Source organism: Galleria mellonella, unplaced genomic scaffold (assembly GCF_026898425.1).
Source record: "Galleria mellonella isolate WM207_F2 unplaced genomic scaffold, CSIRO_AGI_GalMel_v1 utg55, whole genome shotgun sequence".
Lineage (NCBI taxonomy): Eukaryota > Metazoa > Arthropoda > Insecta > Lepidoptera > Pyralidae > Galleria > Galleria mellonella.
Genome location: NW_026442115.1, coordinates 4958895 through 4983618, shown reverse-complemented (window position 1 = coordinate 4983618; position 24724 = coordinate 4958895). Strand labels below are relative to the sequence as shown.

The 24724-nt window shown below is 30.1% G+C and overlaps 1 protein-coding gene across 1 annotated transcript; it reads right to left on the bottom strand.

Annotated features, from left to right (window-relative positions):
• Window positions 1-6: 6 nt before the first annotated feature.
• Window positions 7-24724, bottom strand: LOC113521218 (uncharacterized). Its single transcript, XM_052898932.1, has 2 exons — window positions 24437-24724; window positions 7-3286 (listed from the first exon to the last, which is right to left on the bottom strand). The coding sequence occupies exon 2, from the start codon at window positions 3264-3266 to the stop codon at window positions 2076-2078; it is 1191 nt and encodes a 396-aa protein (XP_052754892.1). The 5' UTR covers window positions 3267-3286; window positions 24437-24724; the 3' UTR covers window positions 7-2075.

Genomic DNA, 24724 nt, shown 5'->3' with positions numbered 1-24724 from the left:
CACATGTCATAACCTCATATATTTTTATTATAACTACAGCTCTGAGCTGAACACATTGATTTATTTTGACATTAAAATTGAGTGCCCACTATCAAGGACAATTTATTATGAAATAAATAACATAATAATATAACAGGCAATGAGCTTAACATAATGTTTAGTAAAATATTATTTCAAGTACAATTCTTGTAATTCACATATAGGTAGGTAACTATCACAACATGTATATACTACATGTGTACCTAACCTAGGGTTGCCATCTAAATATGTTATACATAATATAATATTGTATTCTATTATCCATATTTTGGATCAACATATTATATACTGTTCAAAAAATATATAGTAGCCAAATCTAATTTCTTTTAGCTTGACTACAAATTTCCATTTCTCTGTTATTTTGTAAACAAATTTTTAGATAGTGCTGATTCGCATTGATACCTATGAATAATCTTTTTCCAATATTAACTAAATTATTGTTTATTGATTATGTTGCTTCCAATTTAATAAAAAAAATCCACAATAAACGTTAAGTGGCGAGATAATTGAGCAAGCTCTCTTAAAATAAAAAAAAAAAGAAATATTAATGCAAGAAAACTTTTACATCATTTCCGATTAACCAGTGTCTCATAAAGGTCAAATAAGTACACATTATTTTACATAAATAGGATAGGTATCTATTATATTTTATTATCCACTGCCTTTATTTTAGTTCACCTAACTAAAAATTTCTCATATTCTTTGTGAGATTATTTGGCAACCCTAGTTCCTGGCATCCACAGAAAAGTTCAAGCGCGCTAGTAAATTAGAATACCTTTAACAGACTAACAATTTAATTAATTTATAGAGAAAAACTTGTAAAGAAATTTAGCTAAATAGGAAAAAGAATTTATTTCTAGCTTCGTTAAAGTAACTACTTATTTACCTACATAAAAAATAACATTAATCGAAAAAAGATACATTTAGTAATATGGCACAATCTAAAAGTAAAAACTTCCCTCCAAAAAGTTTAAATAACAATACAAGAAACAGCAGTAAATAAATTACACAGATACCATTATTATGTACTTAACATACGACTAGATATCAAATACTAAAGTATGGAAAATTTATTCTAATTTAAAACTAGTAAATTTATTTACTTAACAATATACAATAAACAAATATAAATGTATATAAATGCAACAAAAAATACTCTAAACGTGTCTAAGACGTAAGTACTTGTCAATACAAAGTTTGTGCACCAATTCTTTGAAATAGATACGTGTAATAAATATGAATAAACATATTCTTAAATAAGAAATTGTTGGACAATTTTAACATCAAATTATTTTAACAAAGATATCACAACATTAAAATACACATACGGCTACCATATACTGATGAGAGTCACATAAACATTAACATCCGTAGCTGCGCTACGAATTCAAAGTATTGAAACATTTATTAATTAATAATCTACTTTTTCAGAAAAAACTACCCAAATATATTTTGTTACAATTGCTACTCCTCTCATCTTAGTCACTTCCCAAATTAAATTTCAAATTATAACTATAGATGTAATAAGCTCCAACAAACATTCTCATTAAATATGAAGTAGGTGTGTATAATGCAAGTATGTATTCATTTATTCTTATAAATAATCATACCTAATAATAACTGATAGCTATAATTATTTTGAAAATAATAAAGAAGCGAATATTTTACAAGGTACCTATTTAAAGGATTTAGTTTGTAAAAAAATACAAAAGGTATAGTCATTCTACATACAAAGTTTCATCTAAATCTATCGCTGTATTAACTTTTCTTTTACAATCCCCTCATATTTTACATATAAATTTTACTAGAAGACCTGTTCGTTTTCTATCTGTGCACTTAGTTTTACACTAATGTAATGTAATGTTTCAGTTTTACTTTTCAATAGTTTTGTTGTGAATAAGTAAATAAATAAATTGTCATATAATATTTACACAAGTTCACGTCGATATAATTATTTCACAATTAATTTTAAGCATTCCACACATACACATCAACTATTCTGTAGTTTTTGTATACAATTACGTAATACTTCAATTTCAGTCAAATAAACAGATAAAAGCTCTCAAAAGGCCTTCGCCGAAACGCGCACAGCAACCAGGTTTCTTGCGTTTCTCTTCAGGCGCAAAACTTGGCTGTTTTGGCCGTTTAGAACGGCGCGCACATAATTTGCTCGGCTGTGGTTCCGGAAGAGGCTCTGAGCGTGAACTTAAATGTACAGGCAATGCAGCTGGCTCCTTGGGCCGCGGTCGTGCCCATCTACGCAGCAATGCCTCCTGTTCTGCACCCACAGGAACAGGTGCTGACAGCTTTTTAGCCCTTGCAGTTACTAAAGCCCGCTCCATTGGTTCTAACAACTCCAATTCCAAAGCTCTATCTAACTCTTCGCCCGATAACAGAAGGTATCGAGGGCAGTATGCTAATTCGCCAAGTGCTACACGTTTGTTACTCGACGTCAGTTCCCGTTTGGTACGTTTACAAGCAGCGGTACTCCATCGTGTTAGTGCTTCGACTAAAACAAGTTCATTAGATACTCGCAATGTATCCCGTTTCACAATCAGAGCTAGATCTTCGTATGTGAGATCTTCAAGTCGTTCATCAGTAAGAGCCGCGTCGGCATCGTTGTCTAACACAAGAAGTGCATTATGAGCTAGAGAATCACACCAACGTGAACACTGTGCTAGTGATCTTGCAGCGGCGTCATCAGATAGTGCTGGAAGAGGTGGTGCTGATGCGGCTCCAGGTAATCTTGCACATAGAAATCGTAGATCCCTCAATATTTCTAAAGCAACACCTGCATCTAACATCTCATCGAGACGTCGAGCACAGCGTTCCGCAAGGGGCGGGCAAAGGAACTTGTATGCCGCATCGAGAGCACACCGTGCAGTTGCCACAGAATTGAGCTGCGTTGGTTCACAATAGTGATATCGGAGTAGCTGCTCAAAACCACGACGATCGACATAATCAACGATGATTACATCAGTTTTAGCAGAAAGTAAAGCTGCGAAAACAGGGCTTGTAGCGGCTAAAACCCGTCGATGGCCTGGATACCTCCAGGTGTCGCCGTTAATACCGGCTACGAAAATGATATCACTTTGTTTCTCGTTATCGTATAATCGCGCGTTTTCATCGAGCATAAGCCCACACTCTCCGCCAGATATGCTCTCGTGCCCCGACTCTATCTCGTCGTCAGACTGCGTGGTACACGCTGGATTTGTTACCACTGTCATTTTCGTGCTTCACTTTTGACCTGGAAATAAAATAAAATAGAGATTTTACTTTTATTGACAAAATAGAGGACAATTGATGCTGATTATTTAGAGGAAAAATGTATACTATAAAGTTGAAAAATTAGTACCCTTTTTTTAAATTTATACGACAAATTAAAATCTGAATAATTTTGATATATATAATTTTAATGTAGCCCAAACTAAAAATAACAAACTTTTATTACACAAAATCTACAATAAATTACATATATACATGTAACTAACATGATATAACATCTTAGGGCAATGAAAAGCTTTATAAACCTTCCCCAAATTTAACATGCAGTGAAAGATAAAAATATATATTCTTAATTTGAATTAGTATTAAAATTGTTAAATCTTGTTCCCACTACTTCATACGTATATATTTAACAATTGGAAAATCAATGAAATAGACTAAGTTTAGATGGTGTATCGAGATGGAACATACACTGACTTGTAAGTTAGATCTTCAGGAGCAAAATAGTGAGCACTACGTCCCATTTGGTGTAGTAGTTTTTTGCCGGCATCACGGAACAAACATATAGACAAACTGAGAAAAATTCTGAATATTATTATTTTGGCATCTATTGTTTGTATTAAGACCCCTCATATTAATCTTAAATACCTCCCATTTACAAACATTGTCCATTTACAATTTTATTATCTTAGTAAGATAAGAATAATTTGGTAATATATAATTACCACTACAATTCATTGTAACAGTAGTCGTTGTAGTAGTAATATCTCCAAAACAATCTATTAAAATAACTGTATTAATTTCCTACTTCGTTACTCTTTTTCATATATCGTGAACAAGTCGCTAAATAGTCCTTTTAGCATCCTTATAATTCCTTTGTGAGCATATCAGCACCATATAAAGAATCATTATTGCCTTGCCTTGTGTTATGAGGCATCCTAAGTGCTAACCTGAGCGCCAAGGGCAATAGTTGTTTGCTTTAATATTTATCTACTTTTTTACAATATAACGCACAACGAAATATTTTTGAACTACCAATAATATTTTGTTTTGATAACTAAGATATAATAGAATGATTTTTAGTATGTTATTACATAAGGCATTAGTGATCTAGATGTTCAACACTTTATGCATATTTAACTTAGGCTAGTGTATTATAATAACATTTCAGTTATTACTTGCTTTAGTAAAAAACAATAATTATTTTTTGAATTCCTCAGTTTACATAATAAGAAAATATTCATTTAATACAATGCTACAAACAAAATTGAAGGAATAGGATGAGCTCGTATGTTCTAACTCCACCTTTACACATACATTGATGCATGGTATGTGAGACTGACATAATAGTATCATGTGTCGTCTTAACATATTAACCCAGTCAATGTGCGAGTGCACTTGACTGGTATCTATTACAACTATATAGTAGAAAGAGTGTGTTAGATTCACATATGTGAATCTAACACACTCTTTCTGCAATGATAATTAAATATTGAAATTTCCAACATTTAACCCATAAACAAGTTAATGTGACAAACTTAATAAGAATTGAACACTGGGATTCTTAATCATTTATTAAATATAATGAATCTGTTAAATAAAAAATATACATTTACGAGTGTATCACTGATCTGATTAAAAATATGTATGTTATTTCAACAAAGGTATGCATAGTTTAAAATATGTTACGCATGTTATGTTATATACCTATAAACTGGTACAATTTGTGAAAGAATTGTCAATTTTGAACTTTAAAACTGGAAAATTCATATTTAGGCTTCTTGTATAATATCAAGAAACATTTATTATAATTTTAAATAGATCATCCCTAACTATTTCTTTTGAAGATATTAAAATATACAACTATTAAAATCTAAATCTCTCTCTCTATATAATAATCTTTTTAAATACCTAGACAAAAAATATTTAAAAATAAATTAGTATTTAAACCACAACTGAAGTGAGAGTATAGCTACAATAAAATTTTAATTATTTATTCACCCCTCAAATGTAGCACGATAAACCTTATGTGCCCCAAACTGTTTTTTATTTTTCATTTCAGTCCTACACGCAAATGAGAAAGAATTTGAGAAAATTTCAACTACCGTATTTGGAAGTTGCTTTACTAAACACGCTCGTTAGATTAGTATATGATCACATATGTTGCTACTAAAAAAACTTCAACTCTCACTTTTTGCAGAAGAGAAATATAAACATCAGCAATTGTCTAGAAATCAATCACACTTTCTCGTCTCTACCATTAAACCAGAGATAAATGACTAAAGACGTTAGGTTTTACATTTTTATTTGTAATACACTATGGACAAATTATTTTGTAGTGTACCTAATTACATTTTCAAACGTATGTATTTTTATGATATCATCTATTAACTATCCACAGCTGTATATAGGTCTCCCCCATACGGGAAGTATTACTAGTAATTGCTACGCTTAGCAAGACATTTGGCAATAGCAATCAGGCTTTGATAATGTTTTAAGATGGACCCTGCTGATGGGCATTAAATTCCATTAAATTCCTTTAGTCGCCTCTTACGACACCCACGAGAAAGGAAGGGATAATTTGAATTGTTTATTTTGCTAAAATTCGAAGAATTTAATTTTCATATACATTTAATAAATACCAACTGTTTTATTAAGGAATGAGAGGAAATATCAATTCATTATATGCGCAAAAACTGGAACGGTTTATAATTTTAATATGTTTATATTAAAATATTCATTTGGGAATAAATGTAATACCGTCGTAGTCGTAATTACTGACGGATCTATATATGTAATATTTGTCAGATCCGTCAGTATTCTACGACTATGACGATATCTGTACATTTAAATTACTCATTTAAAAAGATAAATAGGTCATATTAACACACCAGTATCTTTATATGACCGAACGTAAGCAGAAAGCTGTTACCTATTGATTTTTCGTCGCAGACATTTCACTAGATACGCGGAATCATATATAGGTAGAATAAACGTTGTCTTAGGTCCTTTACCGAATTATAATGAGTAGATATTTAAATTATTTACTATATGAAGTAAACTAATGAATATCATGGCATGTTTTGATAGATCTTACCATTTTTTTTATTCAATATCTGGCTTTTAATTATAAATCCATGTTTTGCCCTTTTAAGAGCAAAGCATTAAATTATACACATACAAAAAAATACTACAATACTTCTTTTTATGTATTTTCCTTTTTTGTACTTTTGTCTCTCTATTTACCCGATTAGAAAAAAAGAGGTTCTCATTTCGGTTGCATTTTAGTTACCCCATAACTTTGTCAGATGTAAACCTATTTGAAATTTTTTTTCTTTATCTGAAATAATATACTTACAGATTGATACTATCAATCAATTTAGTAGTTTAGTTTTTATATCAAAATAATTTATGTCAGTTTTTGTGTTTTGTGTAACATAATCTTAATTATTGTACATGCCTATATTTATTATGTGTATATGCCTTATTAATGTGCTATAAGTAGTAAAAATAATCTATTTTACCCCACCACGCCTAAACGACAGAACATAATTATTTAAATGTAGTACACACGCATACAGCTTAAATTAAACTTACACATAGGATGCTTTATATACTTGTTTAAGTACAAAAGTACAGTTAGGTATCTAAATTCCTATATACTTTTTCTTTAAAATCTGCGAAAAACGTAACTCAGTCGAAAAACATTTATTTCAACAACATTGTTGTTACAAATATGACTCTATATTGGAGTAATATTTTACAATGTTACTAAATTAGTGTTTAATCTTTAATTAGCTTGTTTAAAAACAGAACAGAGAATGTAAACGCATTATTGAGGCAGTTCGTTGTAAAATAGCTGGAAAGCGTGTTGTGCGAATCGTGCGTCAACACTGCTATGCGTCAGAGCAAGTGTGCAATTCCTTAAAATTAAACAAATATACACGGGATATGGCCGTACCGAAATACAATTTACAACTCACTCTTGCCCCCTTGAATCTCACGAACTTTGTTTTTTATATTATATCTTTGACATTTCATCTTACAACTGTACACAAGCTGATGGCTCATCTGATGGACAGTGACAACCATCGCCTATTCTAACGTTCATCGCCTTTGTAAAATTATTAAATCAGTTAAAAATTACAGAGATTATTCCCTACATTCATCGCTTTTAAATATTTTTTTAATAGGAGCAGCACCACATATATCCCAGAACAGTGACGTGTTGCCTAATTCTAGACGTCGAATTCCTCATCGGTTAATACCGATCGGCATAAATAAAATTTCACATAAAGTACATCTTGAGAGTTAAGATAAAAAGGATTCCTTTTCAAATACTTTCATCGTAATACCAATATTAGTTTTATTAAAATATTATTATTATATATTCTTTATTGCACTTGTAAATAACATTGTTATTGCATTTATAAATATTGTGAGCAAGGGTGGACTTATCTTTGACAGAGATCTCTTTCAGTCAACCCAACACGGAAGGGGGAAAGGGATTATTAGTAATGAAATTTGACAGCCCCATTGCTAGCAATATGCCTTATTAGGTCGACCTCCACGTGGTTCCCCTGGAACCGTCGTGAACAATTCTTTATGAATTCGTCACGATGGGCTAACTAACCTACTTAATCCTCACCTATCATCCTTCACTGGTGCCTCGCCGGTGTATACCGATAGCGCGGGTGGGGTTACCATTCCATTATCACCCATTAAAAAATAAAAACCCAACACGGAATGATATTAAAGATTTTTGTAAAATTTGTCCAAATTTTCTATTTTAGACTATCTATTTGGATTAACTCTTCACCTCGCTTTAATTTACGATCTGCCACGACTTCTTAATATCTACATAATCAGTTTATGTTTCCGTGTTCTGAACTATTATTTCTGAAATAATCTAGTCCATTAGAATGTTTTCCGTAACAGCTGTCCACTGTCGAATTCCTTATTTCGTCTTGCGCAATACAAAATCCGCAGACGCGGTTATATTTTTGTCTGATACGAGCTGCATAATGTAATTTCGAAACTGTAGGGACATTTACGATTGTCGGGTTAGGTTATTTGTGATGACCTAAATACATTTGCATAGTTTCGGTGCTGTTCCGAGATTGCCCTATATTTAGAGATGATCGTAGCGCGCAACATTACGAAAGCAAATGCATTTCTTCCTTTAGGCTACTAGCAACACACAAAGATCTAGCACAATCACACAGTGTGGCGTTTATGCTGAGACTGCCCGGTCTATTAAATATGCAAGTCTCAATTAAGTAAATATTACTGAATATGTACATCAATGTTGTAATGCAACATGAATTTATATTTATTTTCTCCTTAAGGCTCCTTATATACTCGTATATATCAAACTTAAGAAGTATAAAAAGCGTGCAAAAGTAAATCTTATTGCTAAAATAATCTTTTCCAAACAACCTTTTAGTAGAGGAGAAAAGAAAAAATAATGTATATTATTACCTATACCAAAACGATCAATTCTGCAGACCTTATTTTCTATATATGAAGAATGACTCGGTTAAACTAATTAAAAAAATCATACCAATTTATCGTCACTTAGCATTAACAGATTGAAATCCTTGATTTCGTACGTTAATTGCATTATTATGGTTGCTACATCTTTAGTTGCTTAGTTACTAAGATTAATTTATATTCGTCTAAATGGTCGAATGTAATAGAAGCACCTCTGACAAACGCCCAGTGTAGTTAATCTTAATATGATAATATTAAATAAGACATAAGATACGATCCATTCAGCAACTAAAGATAAAATAAATCATGTAAACATGATGAAGGTCCCTGTACTCTGGTGCTCATGCGTGTATCCGACAAATGGCGTAACTTTACTCCAATAATAGCCAGTGAGTGGTAAGTAGTAGCAACCTTGCACCGAAATCAAGGCACTTTTAATTATTTTACAACGTGCAACTAAGATACTTGTCTATCGAATATATTCAGAAATTTCAGGAGCGGTAAAATATCGAATAATTAAGATTGTGTTACACAAAAAAACCGACTTCATTTGTGGAAAAATCTGTTATTTTAATTTTAAAACTAACCTATTAAAGTGATTTTGATAAAATATCTATGGGACCGATCTGTCAGTATATCCTTTAAGATAAAAAATAATCCAAATCGGTTTACAACCGACGGAGTTACGAGGTAACGAAAATTTAAAAAATTAACGGAAACGGGAACCTCTTTCTTTTTTTAAATACGTTAAATGAGAAAAAAAGTATTTTCGATGTTATGAGGTAACAAAACTAAAAAAAAATAGCACCGAACTGAGAACCTCCTTCTTTTAAAATTTTATTTAAAAAGGGTACATGCAAACATAGATACAAATACTTCAGTGAATTAATTAGTATAACTTGATCAGATATCTCTATAAATTACTATTTCTATAAGTGGATTCGTAGAGATTATTTTGTTGATTTAATACTAATTTTGTTAACTATGCAGTCCGTATTTTTGTGAAATAAAATTATAAAGTCCAAACATTTGTCGTTTAAATTCAAAATTATATTACCGCACAAAATTATTTATTTACTTAATGTAAAATGTGCAATAAAAACGCAAACAGAAGTCAAATGTTGCACTTAAATGTTTTAAATTATCATATTTTGAGAACTAGATATTATCAGGAAGTACTTAGTGTTGGATGTTTTTAGTATCTATTTTTTGTGCAGTTTTACTACTCTACCTATAGTCTGTTTCAATAGGACTTAATAAAAATGTAAACAAACAGATGATGAAATCAATATTTATTTGTTACTAATTTCATTTAGAGGACTCTTCTATGATAAACTGAACAAAACTTGTTTACCGTTTCATTTAGTTCTATTCTAGTCCTAAGACAAGTCTATGTTAAGTCTAGCTGAGAGCAAGCAACCGCGGTGCATTTTAAAACTAATTTCTAATTAGGGGCATGACTCACTTGTTTTTGAATATTGTGACGATAATTATCCAACGGCTAATTTATATTTCATATGTATTTTTATTTTAATTAAATTTAACGATACCTTCCTACATGTATTATTACATTTAATACGAGGTGATTTCTAAATACCTAATTTTTAGAAACTATAAAAAACATTAGATATCTACATATGCAAAAAAAAAATGAAAGTTTTTTTTTTAATAAACTTAGATAATAAATAAGCATATTTAAACAGTCTATATTTTTATTATCGCCCATTCGGAACGCAATAGCAAAATAAAAAACGGGCAACTAACTCAGTTGTTGCTTTTTTAAAAATTCATCATGAATTAATCAATAGAATAAATCATTTGCAGTAGGTACATACCTATAAAAACTACCTATAAAAATTGAAAAAGTATAAAAAATAACCATTTTTAATTTTCTGTAACAAAATATATATTTGATAAATAATTTATAGTCAGCTATATTCAGCAAATACTTATAAATAAAGTGTCGCAAGATGAAACTTCGCAGATTGCAGCAGAACGCATCTGAAATAGAACGCGCCTGCGACATGCGGAAACAAAACGCTTTGAATCGCCACCGAGCAGAGTATCATGTATATTTTGCCATATGTAGACAGGTTAATGAATAGAACGCTACAAGTGTTCTAGAGTTCACGAGCATGATTACGGTATATACATTTTAGTAAAGTTTAATACATAATACCTAGAGTAATAGATTTCTCTTAATAAGCCTATTATTCCCACGCTATAGTAAGATGCATGACCTAGGGTCTTATTTCGAGGTTGCTTGCATGTCTTTGCTTCCACTCTTTAAATCGAAATACAGCCTTGCGAACACAATTGCTTAATGGCAGAAACACGAATGGGACACACACAAACAGACACACAGAAGTACCCAAAGCAACAACTTTTGTACAAACTCTCCTCACATTTAGTCGCCTCTTACAGCATTGTAGAGATGAGGATTTATGACACCTTACATTCCATAAAAAGAGACACATTATAGGTAAATCTAATCCGTCTCTATATGGGGATTAACCACATCATTTTAATTTTAAAACTTACTATTTATGTCACTAATGTAGATAGATAGATAGATAATTTATTTACATTACTTACAGCACACAAATTACAATACAAACATACACATAATACACAGTAAAAAAGATAAAAGAATGAAAATAAAAAAAAAATAAAAAACAAAACAAAAAGTAAAATATATAAACCAACAATTTCCTTTCTTTCTTTTTCTTCATGCGTGTGCCACAGTAACACAAAATGGTTATATTTCAGTATGTACCTACTTCAATTAGTTAAATTTATAATATGATGAGAAATGAAGACTATGCAGTATCTATTTTAAATCCTGTGAGGTGCCTATAACTGTAGGGTTATGAATAAAATCTGAAGATGGTAGTAATATCATGCCAAGTCTTCATTCATACGTCTATATATAAAGGTACCTATAAAGGAAATTCTTTAACTGTGATCTGTCTGTATACCAATTACTAATAGAGAGAGAAGCATTTCAGTTCGCACAAATTAACTACTGAGTATCAAATCACAAGTCTTATATTATTTAAATAACAGTCATTTTGTTAAATCATTAGTCATCGATATAAATTATAATGGTATTCCTGTTTTACATATAAATACTTACATGTTAATGTCGCTTTTTTCTCCGCGTTTTTTATTAGGTAGTGGCCATTGTATTAATTAGGCTAACTAGACAAATATGGTCAATGACGTAACTGAACATTTAGGTTTAATTATGGTTTAATTTTAATGTGATAATAACCTTTTTATGTCTGTAATTCTTAATGGAACTCTTAATGTTTTATGATTTACCTAAATATTAAAATGTTTAATTATTCATCCGTCTGTCCAACGCGGTAATAATGCCTAAATTAAAAACATCTTTTAGTGGCAAAAAGGACAGAGAAAACCAAAACAAGTGTAGTTAATGAATCTATTTATTCTATTAAAATAAATAAATGTAATATTTGGTATCTATCGCCAAATATTATTAACTATTTCGCATTGCTTAATAATTTAATTTCGTTCATACCTATAATGAATAAATCCGTCAAACTACATCATTATTACCACATGCATTATACAAATTTAACATTACAATTAATAATTGGAATTCAAAGAAAAAGAATCTTAAAAGTTTAATAAATTCATCATTTAAATCCTTGTTAATATTACTATAAACCGGAATATCTATATTCTAAATTACAATTTAATTCATTCCATGACAAATATAGTACAAGACCCACGCGCTACTTATTAGCAGGGCGTCCTCATAAAACTGTGGCGTTTGAGGGAAGTTTCCGCTACCAAGCTACGAAATGCTGGAATAATATACCACCCCCAATAAGATTGTCTAATAGTAAACACATTTTTAAAAAAAAACTTAAAATCTTTTTAATTAATAAACAAAAAATTGGAATACCCAATAGGTACGTAGCCGAAATATTTATTGCCTGAATATCTGAATGTGACAGAAAGTGATCTCTGACTACCCCTCATCTAATGGTATCTGTTATTTATTTATTTATGTAGAATATAATGTCAAGTGGAAAAATATAATGGACACATACATTTATTTATATGTGTATGTGTGTGTGTGTGTATGTATGTGTGTGTGTATGTATGTATGTGTATGTGTGTGTGTATGTGTATGTATATATATATATATGTATGTGTATATATATATATATATATATGTGTGTATGTGTATGTATGTGTATATGTATGTATGTGTGTATATGTGTATATATATTTATATTGTAAATTTTTAATGAAAAGTTTCGCGACTGACTCTTGGCCACAGCAGAATATCAGTGTTTTGCTCTTTTAAGGGCAAAGCAATAAACTGAGCTGTGACCATTTTGTGTTACTATGGCACACGCATGAAGGAATGTTAACAAAGGAGATTGTTAGATTATGTATTTTGTTTTTGTATTTTTGTTTTTTTATTTGTGCTTTTTTTATTTTTATTCTTTTGTCTCTTTTGCTGTGTATTACGTGTATGTTTTTTTTTTTTTAATTGTAATTTGTGTGCTGTAAGTAATGCAAATAAATTGTCTATCTATCTATCTATCTATCTATCTAAATGTGTGAGTTTGTTGTTACCCCTTAGTGTTTTAATTGCTTATCCAATTACTATCAATTCATATGAAATTTGATATACATGTATTTACTATATGATATGAAGAAGAATATAGGCTACTTTTTATCCCGAGCAGTGAGCATGTCTTGGCCACGCGAACGAAATGGCAGGTAAACGTTAGTTCTAATATAAAACCACTAATCAAAATGTTAAAATTAAGTACTTAAATAAATATAATAATTTTAGTTACGTTACATTAAACAGATAATATCCGAGTTGCCAGATGTATTTTTTTATTTTTACCCAATTTCAAATATTTTTTTCTCTATACCTTTACTTTTATCCAATCACAAGCTTGTCAGTATATTGTGGCATATACTGCAATACGAACAACGGAAAAATAATCTTTACCCTCGTTGTATGTTTAATTTTTCTTACCCTCTCCTTCTTTTATCCCATTCTGTGTTATGCTATCGTCATTGATATATTTTATTATATTTATATACGGCTATATGGTTTAGAAATACCAAAACTATCAAAAAAATACTAAAACTTCTCAAAGCCCATGTCACTTTTCGTCAATAATTTCATTTCTCCAAAATTTCGCAAACAAATTTTTTTACCCAAAATTGCGAAAAAATATCCAATCTGGCAACGGTGGATGATATCAATATATAGATAATTTTTACAACGCGACATTTCTAAAATTGATTTTTTGATAACTAAACACTTCAAATCCACGGAGATACACTTATGGAATGTTGACTCATATATACAATATAGTTCGTGCGTAATTATTAACAGTTTATTAGAAAAAAGATAATAAAAGTTATTTCATTACTATTCCCTAAATATTGTTATTTATCTTTATGATTTCCAGTATTATATCATTGTAGTCAATGCTTGTCAAGATAAGTATCGTATTTATTTTAAATTTTTTTATACTTGTTTAAACTTGTGTCTCAATAGATTAGAGTATTAAATTTTTACCGAAGATTGACAAGGAATTGACAAAAAAAAATAACAAAACCAGTTATCTTTATTTTAAAACTAAACAACTGAACCGATTTTAATACAATTGCTATGAAACTAATCTAAAAATATATCTTTTTGGATAAAAACAATATTTAGAATCGGTTTATTATAAATAACGGAGATATAACGTAAAAAACATAAAAACTTCCAACCGAGTTAAGAACGACTTCCTATTTTGAAATCTGTTATAACAGAGTTATACTCGTAAGAGTACAAATTGAAATTGTTCTTAAAGTTTTGGTGTATTTTTGTTAATAATCTTCTAGCTAAACCAGCAAGTTGATACCTACCGCCAACTATCGGATCCATTTTTTTTATCGAGATAAGAACTATTCATTTTCTCAAGTTAGATCAAACACTACACATTTACAAAATTTTAATAAAATCAGTTAAAAGGTTACGGAGATTAGAATAAACGAATATCGAAACACGTAAAATTTATTTCTATATTAAAATTAGTTTTTTTATTTAAATTTTAAATTATTTCTATCTTAAAATTTAAATAAAAAACAAATGCTGTTCATTAATTTTCAAATAAACATGTTTGAACAATATATATACCTATTTCACAACCATCACCTTTTATAGAATACCGGCATTGAAAGCGAAGAAATAATATTATTGTATGTTTATTAAAGTACGACCTCTAAACAAGTTTAAAGTGACACTAAATTGGTCAAAGCATATAAAGATTACAATGGAACCAACAAGAACTAACATAATATTGCATGAATATATTATTTATATTCAAAAGGCGTTTTATTTAGATCTTACTTAATAATTTCTTGACCAAATTTAAAATAGGAATTCCGTAGTCTGGAGAACGAACATAGTTATTATGTAAATCTACATAAATAAATATTTTGTTCTTTGGTAACTTCCCTTAGAATAGAATGTTTTGATAAATGCTAAATATAAGAACGAATAGACCGATATTATATTTTTTTTATATATCCGTAAATTATTTGTAATATTGAACAGAATAACGTCTATTGGGGCTGTTATTTATAGAAATATTCGTTGTAATCCCATTTTCTAACCTTTCATGATCAGAAAAAAGAAAGAATCTAAATGTTCAAGAACTAGCATCACCGCATGAAAAGATTCAAATGAAAAAAGAAGACTTCGGCACTCATTTCTCTCTACCTACATCGCAAGGAACCTGGTGTGAAAACAAATAGATAAATATTTAACTTTATTATTTAGGTATTTTTGTATTTAAATCAAATATATAATATACTTGTACATAATGTTGAGTATTTATTCTAAGAAAAATGTATCGAAATATCAAATGTATTATGAAAACATTAGAAAGTGTCAGGATGATGACAATAATAAACGGAGAAAAACTATGAAATTATTATATTATTATAATCATTAACATATGAAATTAAGACAAAATCTATATAATTATTGTTTTTGTGCGTTTGGCAATATTACTGTGAAGTTAGACGCGGGCGGCCGGGCAGGGCGGTCCCGGGCGGGCACCCGAAGCCGCCCTATATACGAAATCTGGGTCAAGAGTACTCCGTAGTCGATGAAAACGTTACACTAAAAATGAAAAATTCCAAACGCTGTATAACTTGGGATAAAATTTACTTGCAATGAAATTTTATTTATTGAAATGGAAATGGGAAATCGTAACACTTTCGGATCATGTTTTGAAAGAAATATTAACAAGAAATATTATGTTTTTATATTTTCTGTTTAACTAAAATAAATAATCCTAATGTACACAATCATCAATCAAATCCCTTTGCCAGTAACCTAAAGGTTACAATAAAAAATCGTTAGTACCTAATACACAGTTAAGATTCTTGTCATGAAACCTATGATCACTCGTAAAGCTCACTTTATAGCATGCTTCAGGAGTTATACCAGTTATACGTTATGTAGTTCGTTAAAAAAACCATTAAACTGGAAGGTCAAAATCCTTTGTGATGCGCAAATACATTTTATGAACTGAATTGATTCACAACATATCATTTTAATATTATGTGAATCATGACATCTGACCACACGCCAACTGATGTCGGGACACGTAAGCTCTATAAAGTTGGTCGAGATCTTGTTCTAGATACATACAAATTTAACGATTTTTATATGTATTTTTACTTTACATTTATAGGTACCATAGTAAAAACAAATATGCAAATGTAATTTATTTCTGTCATGAAACAGCAACATATACCTACGTTGATCTTTCAGAAGTCTAAAACGTAAAATCAGTATCCAAAACAATTTTTAATCCATGGTTTTATACATTTAATCCTCAGAACCAGCAACGCCTATAAACCATGGGTGATACAGTATAATTATTTTGTGATATCCATGGTTTTTATTATTATATCGATTACTAGAGAACCATTAGTTTTTCACAAATAAAAACCTTTAAACTATTTTAACTAATATTTTATTATTGCCTTACATTTGAGAAAAAACGGGAACAGCCATCTATACTTATTACTTGCAATTCCTGAGGTCATATTTTAGATACACTTTTGATGCTAGTGATTTTTTTATGAAAATTTAACAGAACACATTTTGTTAGAATATTTTGTCAAATTGCTATTAAATTTTTTTAACAAATTTTCTTTACAATTCTCTACACAAAATACTTTTAAATAAGTTTTTTGTCATATAATTATATATTTTGTTTGGAGAAATTTATGAGTGTATACTTAGTAGGTATATATCTGATCAAATATTAAATCTGGAGAAACAAGGCTTTTATGTGCACTTAAGTAAAATCACAAACGGAACCACCGTAACTGAAATTATAATAGTAAATTAAAGCATATGCATATTAAAAATAATATTCAAGCAGTTATAGCATTTTAGAAGATTCTTATGAATCCGATTGGAATCATCAAAATCATTCAGGACTTAGACACAAAACTTTATCATCGTAGAAGTATATTGCCTTATAATTATTACAGTACCAATACATATCGATTTATTTTGCAATTTAAGTACCTACTAAACTAATTATGCATGATATCACTCAAATATTTTACAATATCCTTATGCCTGTACTTTAGGGATCGTATAGTTAGATAACTTTTCGTTTCGAGCACATACTTATATATGACTCTAAATAAAATATACATATGATATCTTGAATCTATGTATGTAATATAACCCTTAAACGGCTTATAAATAATATAAAGAATACTCATTCGTCTAAACATAAAGTTCTATTTTAGCGTTGCGTATTAACTATGATACCACTTTGCAAGACAAAATAACACTACGAAAGTTTCAGACATGTTCAACTTAATATAGTGTCATTTTACTAATACATTCACGTTATTCATTGAATTTCACTTGCAAGGAAACTTTTATGTAATTTTATATAAGTTTTCCATTATACCTATTAAGTTTCCATTGGCTCACCATGACGTATCCAATGGAATATCGACTACATTCGAAGTGTAATATTCATTCTTATGTAGCTGCGTAGCCGTTCATGAATCATTCTAACTTTACATACTATGACGTAGAACGAGCTGTTACAGAGGAAGTTGTTATTATATTTTATAATCTTCATTTCAGCCAATAGTTATCCACTGCTGGATATAGCCCTTTCCAAAATGCCTTACAATATATGCAATCCTCTGCTTATCGCACTGAGAGCTTATTTTTTTTATTAAGGAATTTTAAAACATAAATCACAACATAATCACCCATAGGTCACCATGCTGGGTAAACGAATTGGTGTTTGGAATTTTTAGATTGATTATTGAGTGAATTTTTGAACGGACTTCAAAAAGAACGAAGTTCTCAGTTCGGTTGTAATTTTTATGTTTGTTACCTCATAATTCCATCAATTCTAAACCGATTATATAGAATTCATCTAGACCAATTTTTTTCCTGAAAAAATATATTGATTGGGCACAAAGATTTTTTTTCAAAACCGGTTCATTAATTTAGTTTTTAGATCAAAATATCTGGTTTTATCAGAATTAAAGTCGGTTTTTTTTTGTGGGACGCAATCTTAAATTATTGACAGGATTTTTTAAAAGAGTGCAAGGGAAGGAATAAGAGGTCACTATGTGCAAGGATGTGGGATACGATATTGACCGTTGTATTACATGTGACGTCATTCTTGTTTTATAACATCTTCAGTAAATAGTTTCAATTATTTACAATTATTAATTAATCAAAAAACCTTATTTTGCTCCACAAAAAAATTGCCCAATATAGATAAATTAATGTGGGACAAAATCGATGCCAAATTAACAAGGATTTACGTAAGGTATTAAAAAAACTTTATTTAGATATACTATTTGTATAGTGCACTATATGCAGTCCAGTGTCAGGAATAGGTATTAAAAATATTCGTATTATGTATTCGCTTATAAGATTTATTAACTAAGATCAAACTAAAATTATATTCCTAACTATAGAATTTAATTAAAAAAATTTAAAAGCTTAGTTTAAAATTTACAACTTATTTGTAACTAAACTCGCTTTTACCAGTTAGTGAAGTCATTAAAGGAAGTGAGTGATAAAATTGTGCTATTGTTAGAAGTTATCACAAACGCTACGAGCTGAAACAGTATTTTTATACTGTCAATATGTTTTGCGGTTTCGTTTATAACAATTGCCTCATAATATTTAATTTAATTAATAAACGTTTTACTCAGTGTTATTATTGTTATATTAACAACTATTTTCACTCATATTGTTTCTTTATTCACTGCTAGCGATCCGACCCGGCTTCGCACGGGTAGATGGAATTTTCAGAAATATATAGCCTATGTTACTCGCTAATAATGTAGTTTAAAGATTTTTATAATAATTTGAGTAGTTCTTGAGTTTATAAATTACAAAGAAACAAAAAATTTTTTTCTCTATTTAATGTTCAATATAGATAGTCTTCGCTAATAACTTAGATAATTATAAAATTGTATCGACTTACTCTCCTTCCTCTAAATAACTGTTTGCTATAGTATATATATATATGCTTAATGGCCAAGAGATGGACAGCAGCGTCCCTCTTAAAACATCACCAAAGACTAATTGCAATTGCCAACCCGCCAAGCGTAGCAACTACTGGAAAATATACACCTACGGAAAAAGCCTATGTTCAGTAGTGGACAGCTAACGGCTGATATAAATTAAATTATTATATGTAGTATATGTAAAACCTACAGATTTGTAGCATACCTAAGTCAATGCTAATATAATACACTGAAACTTCAGCTACGAATTTTCAAAGGCACTTGAAATAATCTTTTGTCTCTAAGTCGTCATTTTTACTATAAGGTAACAAAAACAATGTTTTAATGATGAAAATTTAAAGTAAGAAAACTTGTATTTTCATTTTTAAATAATAATTACTTAAATAAGTAGTTTAAATAAATAATTTAGTTTTAAATAATGTTCCACTTTCTGTAAAACATGTAAGAATTTTAAGATAGAAAAAAGAAAGAGAACTTAGATTCGAACTACATTAACACAACAATTTATTGGTTTTTTATGTGTTGCTTCAGACACGTAAGCACTTTTTCGAATGGACCTGAAATTCTTACAGTTATATGTATGAATCAAAGGAATAATACCCACACATTGGCAGTACGCCAAAAAACGAGTAAACAGTTCAAAAATATGACGTTGACTAATCGTACCATTCTCAAGGTCCATGAACCAGGTGAGTTTTATGGTTTTTCATTTATCTGTTTAATGTAGTTTAGGTCTATAAACTCATAAGTAAGTATTATACAGCATTAAACCACGCTTTGGAATTTACTTCCAGTAGCAGTATTTCCGAACCGACACGACATCATAACCTTCAAGAAAAGAACATATTCCTTTTTAGAAGGTCGGCAGTTTACCTAGCAAACGAGCAAGTGGCTCACCTGATAGTAAGTGACTACCGCTATCCATGTTCACCCACAACACCAAAGGTATTGCGAGTATGCTGCCGGCCTTTTAAAAAGAAATATGCTCTTTTCTTGAAGGTTATGATGTCGTATCGGTTCGGAAATACATACATAAATAATAAGTACATAAATAATACTTACGAACAATAACAACCGAGACAATACATTTTAATTAATTTATACAATCCTTATCAAAAAATGTTTTTGAAGACGAATTACGCTCGCTAATTGATACGAAATTCGAAGTTAATTGGTAACTGAATCGGAATTGGTGAATTTATATAACAAGTACCTCTTCAGTCAAAAGGTACTTAGTTACATTTACTAATTTATTCATTGTAGATATACACAGAGGGAGACTTTGTACAAAAGTCGATTGCTTGGGCACCTCTGTCCCATTCGTGTTTCAACCGTAAAGCAGTTGTGTTTGCATGGTTGTGTTTCGGTTTGAAGAGTGGGATATGGGGTGAATTTACTGGGTACGGAGGAATAATACCTGAGTCCTCAGGAATGGCAACGTATGGGGGGTATCATGGGCGAAACAGTATATTCCGTTATGTCCATGCTACTGCTCATGTCTATAGGCGACGGTTACCACTTTCCATCAGGTGGGCCGTCAGCTTGTTTGCTATTCTAAGTTGTATAAAAAAAAATCTTTTTCAGTCACTTACATAATTCTGCTGTTTCGGAATACTCCCAATGAAAATTAAAATTGATATCTATTTTGTATTTTATTTTACCAACCGTATCTTATTTACAAGTCATATTTTACAATTCATATTTTACAAATCATTACATGTAATAACTAATAAAATATTTGAACGAATATATAAGGTATTGTTACAAGACAATAAATCCTAAAAATGCAATCACTTGTTATTTACGTATACAGTGCAAAGCAAAATTGTGAATAAGATCATCTAAATAAATGGATCGCCGTGTGGTCCCGAGATTCATATAATGGGCCCCATAGAATGGTCTACCCCTTCCTATCCCGTAGGTGGGAACTTAAAAGCCAAGGGATAGGAAACAGTGTCCCTCTTTAAACATCACCAAAGCCTACCTGCGATTGCAACCCGCCTGCCAAGCATGGCAACTATTGACAAAACCTCTTAAAAGAGGGAGGCTTATATTCAACAGTGGACTGTAAATAGTTGATATGATGATAATGATGATGAAATAAATGAGAATTAACTTTAAATAATAAGTCTTACTTTCTTACTTATATCATAAATATGAAAATCAGGTCTTTTGTTGCATCTTTTTAACGATTTAAACAATTGTTACAAAATTTGTCATGAAAAAATTCATATACTATTATATGTCTTGATTTAGTCAACATGACCCAGTCACGTGGATATAAATGTATTTAAGGGAAGGGGGGTCAATCCCAGTCACGCGGACACAGGGGTATTTAAGGGAGCGCCAGGTGGGCCGCGCCCACTCCAGAATTGTAAGTTGTCCTCCCCAAGATCGCGGGCAACAGTTTCAGTTATGGGCAACTGCATGTCTATGAGTACATATACACCTTTTTTAAGAAAGCAAACCGCACCTGGGAAATAATTTCAAATATGTTACGCATGCGGACGAAGTTGCGTGTAAAACCTAGGTAAAAATATTACTTCCATTAATTTAGATCAACAATATTTAAATATGTATCTGTTAATATCATAATATATACAAACAGTATATGTAAAAATGATCTATTATAAAATATAAGAAATAAGTTGCCTCTTTAATTTTATAAATAAGATATTCTAGATTTAGAATAATTCAATTTATTTACTTATAAATAGTTTAAAGATACGCTTTATTAAAACGTTGATTAAACCCAAACATAATTAATAAGAGACGTGTATAAAAATAAAAGTTTCATTACATCTTTATTAACCTTGAAAACGATTAATTAAAGATGAGTGTTCAAAAATTTTAAAATACTTAGGTATACATAAACAAGTTATACTGTTTTCTCGTAGCATCCTACTAACTAGACTATCTGAACTATATCATATCTACATATACATTATTTTAAACAGCAGCCTAAATTGAAATTTGCATAATATCACTGTTATCTGTTTTACTCAGCTGTGTATTTTAAACTTCCATATTTCAGTATTAAAATACTTCTCTACATATTGATATCTTTTACATGGCTATTGCTAGAAAAATGTTTTACAGGTCTTTAGTTTCCACTATATTAAATCCTGGCACGAAACATCACCGCCAAAATGCACTTTTTCTAATTTTAGTAGTCTTAACGTACCTCGTATTGAAGAAATAATATAAAAGAAGAGAACGTCATGAACTCATGTCTTTTACACGTAAAATTTTTAACAAGTTATATCCTATAGCAATCCTACAATTAAACGAATCTGCCTATATTTGATTAATAATATATCAAAGCGTTTAGGCTACTTGTTGCGTTAACAAACTAGATATATCTATTTTTATTTTATATTTTAGGCATTTTTTTTTTATTTTTAAATTTTAATATGTAATATTAGATACCCTCTTCTTCTCTCGAATTTTAAATTCCGTCAATTTTATCTTGTCACGACCATACCTTCCAAACTTATATAGTTTGTAATACTCAATGATATATACGGTTATACCATATATAATTTACTGCAGTGTTATCATGGTTAAAAAAAAAACAAATATTTGAAATGTGAAAAAGATAAATTAACATTTTAAATTACTCATCACTTTGAATGCCAATGAACTACAAAATGAAATTTTTGATGACATCAAAAATTATTCTGTGTACAGTTTATTGTATTATTTAGGTCTTATTTACATTTCAAAAGAAGGAAATTGTTATTTACACTACTACTATTTCTAGTACAAGTAGTACTAGTTCTCTATAGTCAGTTCGTCTCCAATCAACATTATAACTTTGTGTTAACTATAAAATTTCCTCTGGAAAAAACGCCGCTATCAAACCTAATTAATTTGGGAAATGGCAATATGGTGAGCTCACTCCCTGTCACGTTAATTTCAAATGTATTCAGCAAATGTAGACATCACGAGCAATGATAAATAGCAACAACAACAAACTTGCTTAATTATATAATAAAATAAAATTATAATTAATTTTATGAACTAACTTTTTGATTGTCAATTACGCCCAACAGTAGCAAAACATACCCAACGTTCTATGTAAAATACAAATTCCAATTTATAACTGTGCCTACCTATGTTTATGCAAATAAATTATTGATTAATTGATTGGGGTTTAATATTTCTAAAATTATTGTAATATTTATTAACATTTTGATGATATTTAAAAGACTGAGCCATTAGTAAAAACCATTATTATTGTCTTATCTTGTATAAACTTGTATAACAACTATAGTATACAACGTGTATAACAACTAAAATTATATTTTTTTCAGATATTTACTTCTACGAATATAAGCGACTACGCTTAGCTTACAAATTTAACAATAATTTTCGACAATTTTCGTCCTAAATACTACAAAACAATGAAAGCCTAATTTTTATGTGCAAATTTCGTTAATTTTTTTTTAATTTACAATAAGGTACAGTGTACGACATTAATATTTAAAATTGATTGCATTATCTATTGAGAACTTTAGAAAACGACAAACAGAATTGTCGGTATTACATTTTTTCAAAATGTGATACATACTCATAATTATTTGAATATCTGAGTATTTTCAGTTGATAATCCAACAAAACAAATTTTTAATGTTTAATCCTTCATATTCTAATAAAGGCATCCTAATAGACTAGGCAATTATTTATTATAAAAAATAATCTTAACTGAAATACAGACAGAAAATGTAAAAAGAAAACAAAGTTATTATGTATAAAAAATATTTTTCTAATTTATAAAATTAAACGTGTTAACTAAAATGAAAGTACGACAATAATGTACTTACAGTGGCAAACGTAACACCTTGTAAAATATTTACGTTAATATTAAAATTTTACTAGTAACTGAAACACATTATTATGCATATTGCAAATACAGTTTCTTTCATGACAGTCGTCAGTAAACACAAATTGAATCATAATACTGGCGGAATAAAAATAAATTTACTATAAATAAATAAATGAAGAACCACTCGCTTTCAATAATTCACAAGGACTTGAAAAAATTTGAATAGTCATTGTCCTAATTAAATTCACTACCTACCTGTTGTTTCAGCCAGTCCACATTTCAATAGCACAATCAGCTGTTAGACACTTCACTGGCCCCTGCAAAGTACTGACTACGAGAGGCGTGGAGTCGTCGATAATAACATGGTAGACATTATGGCTGATGCCCGGGCGACCGGCGCGCGCCGCCCGCCTTACTTCACTCCGCGCGGTCCGAACCCATTTCCCGCCGCTGTATCAATTTTCGCCCGAGCGTGAGTACGTTGGCTCTGCCAAACCCCGAATGATAAGTGGTCGCTGTTATGACTATCGGAGTTGTGGCCGC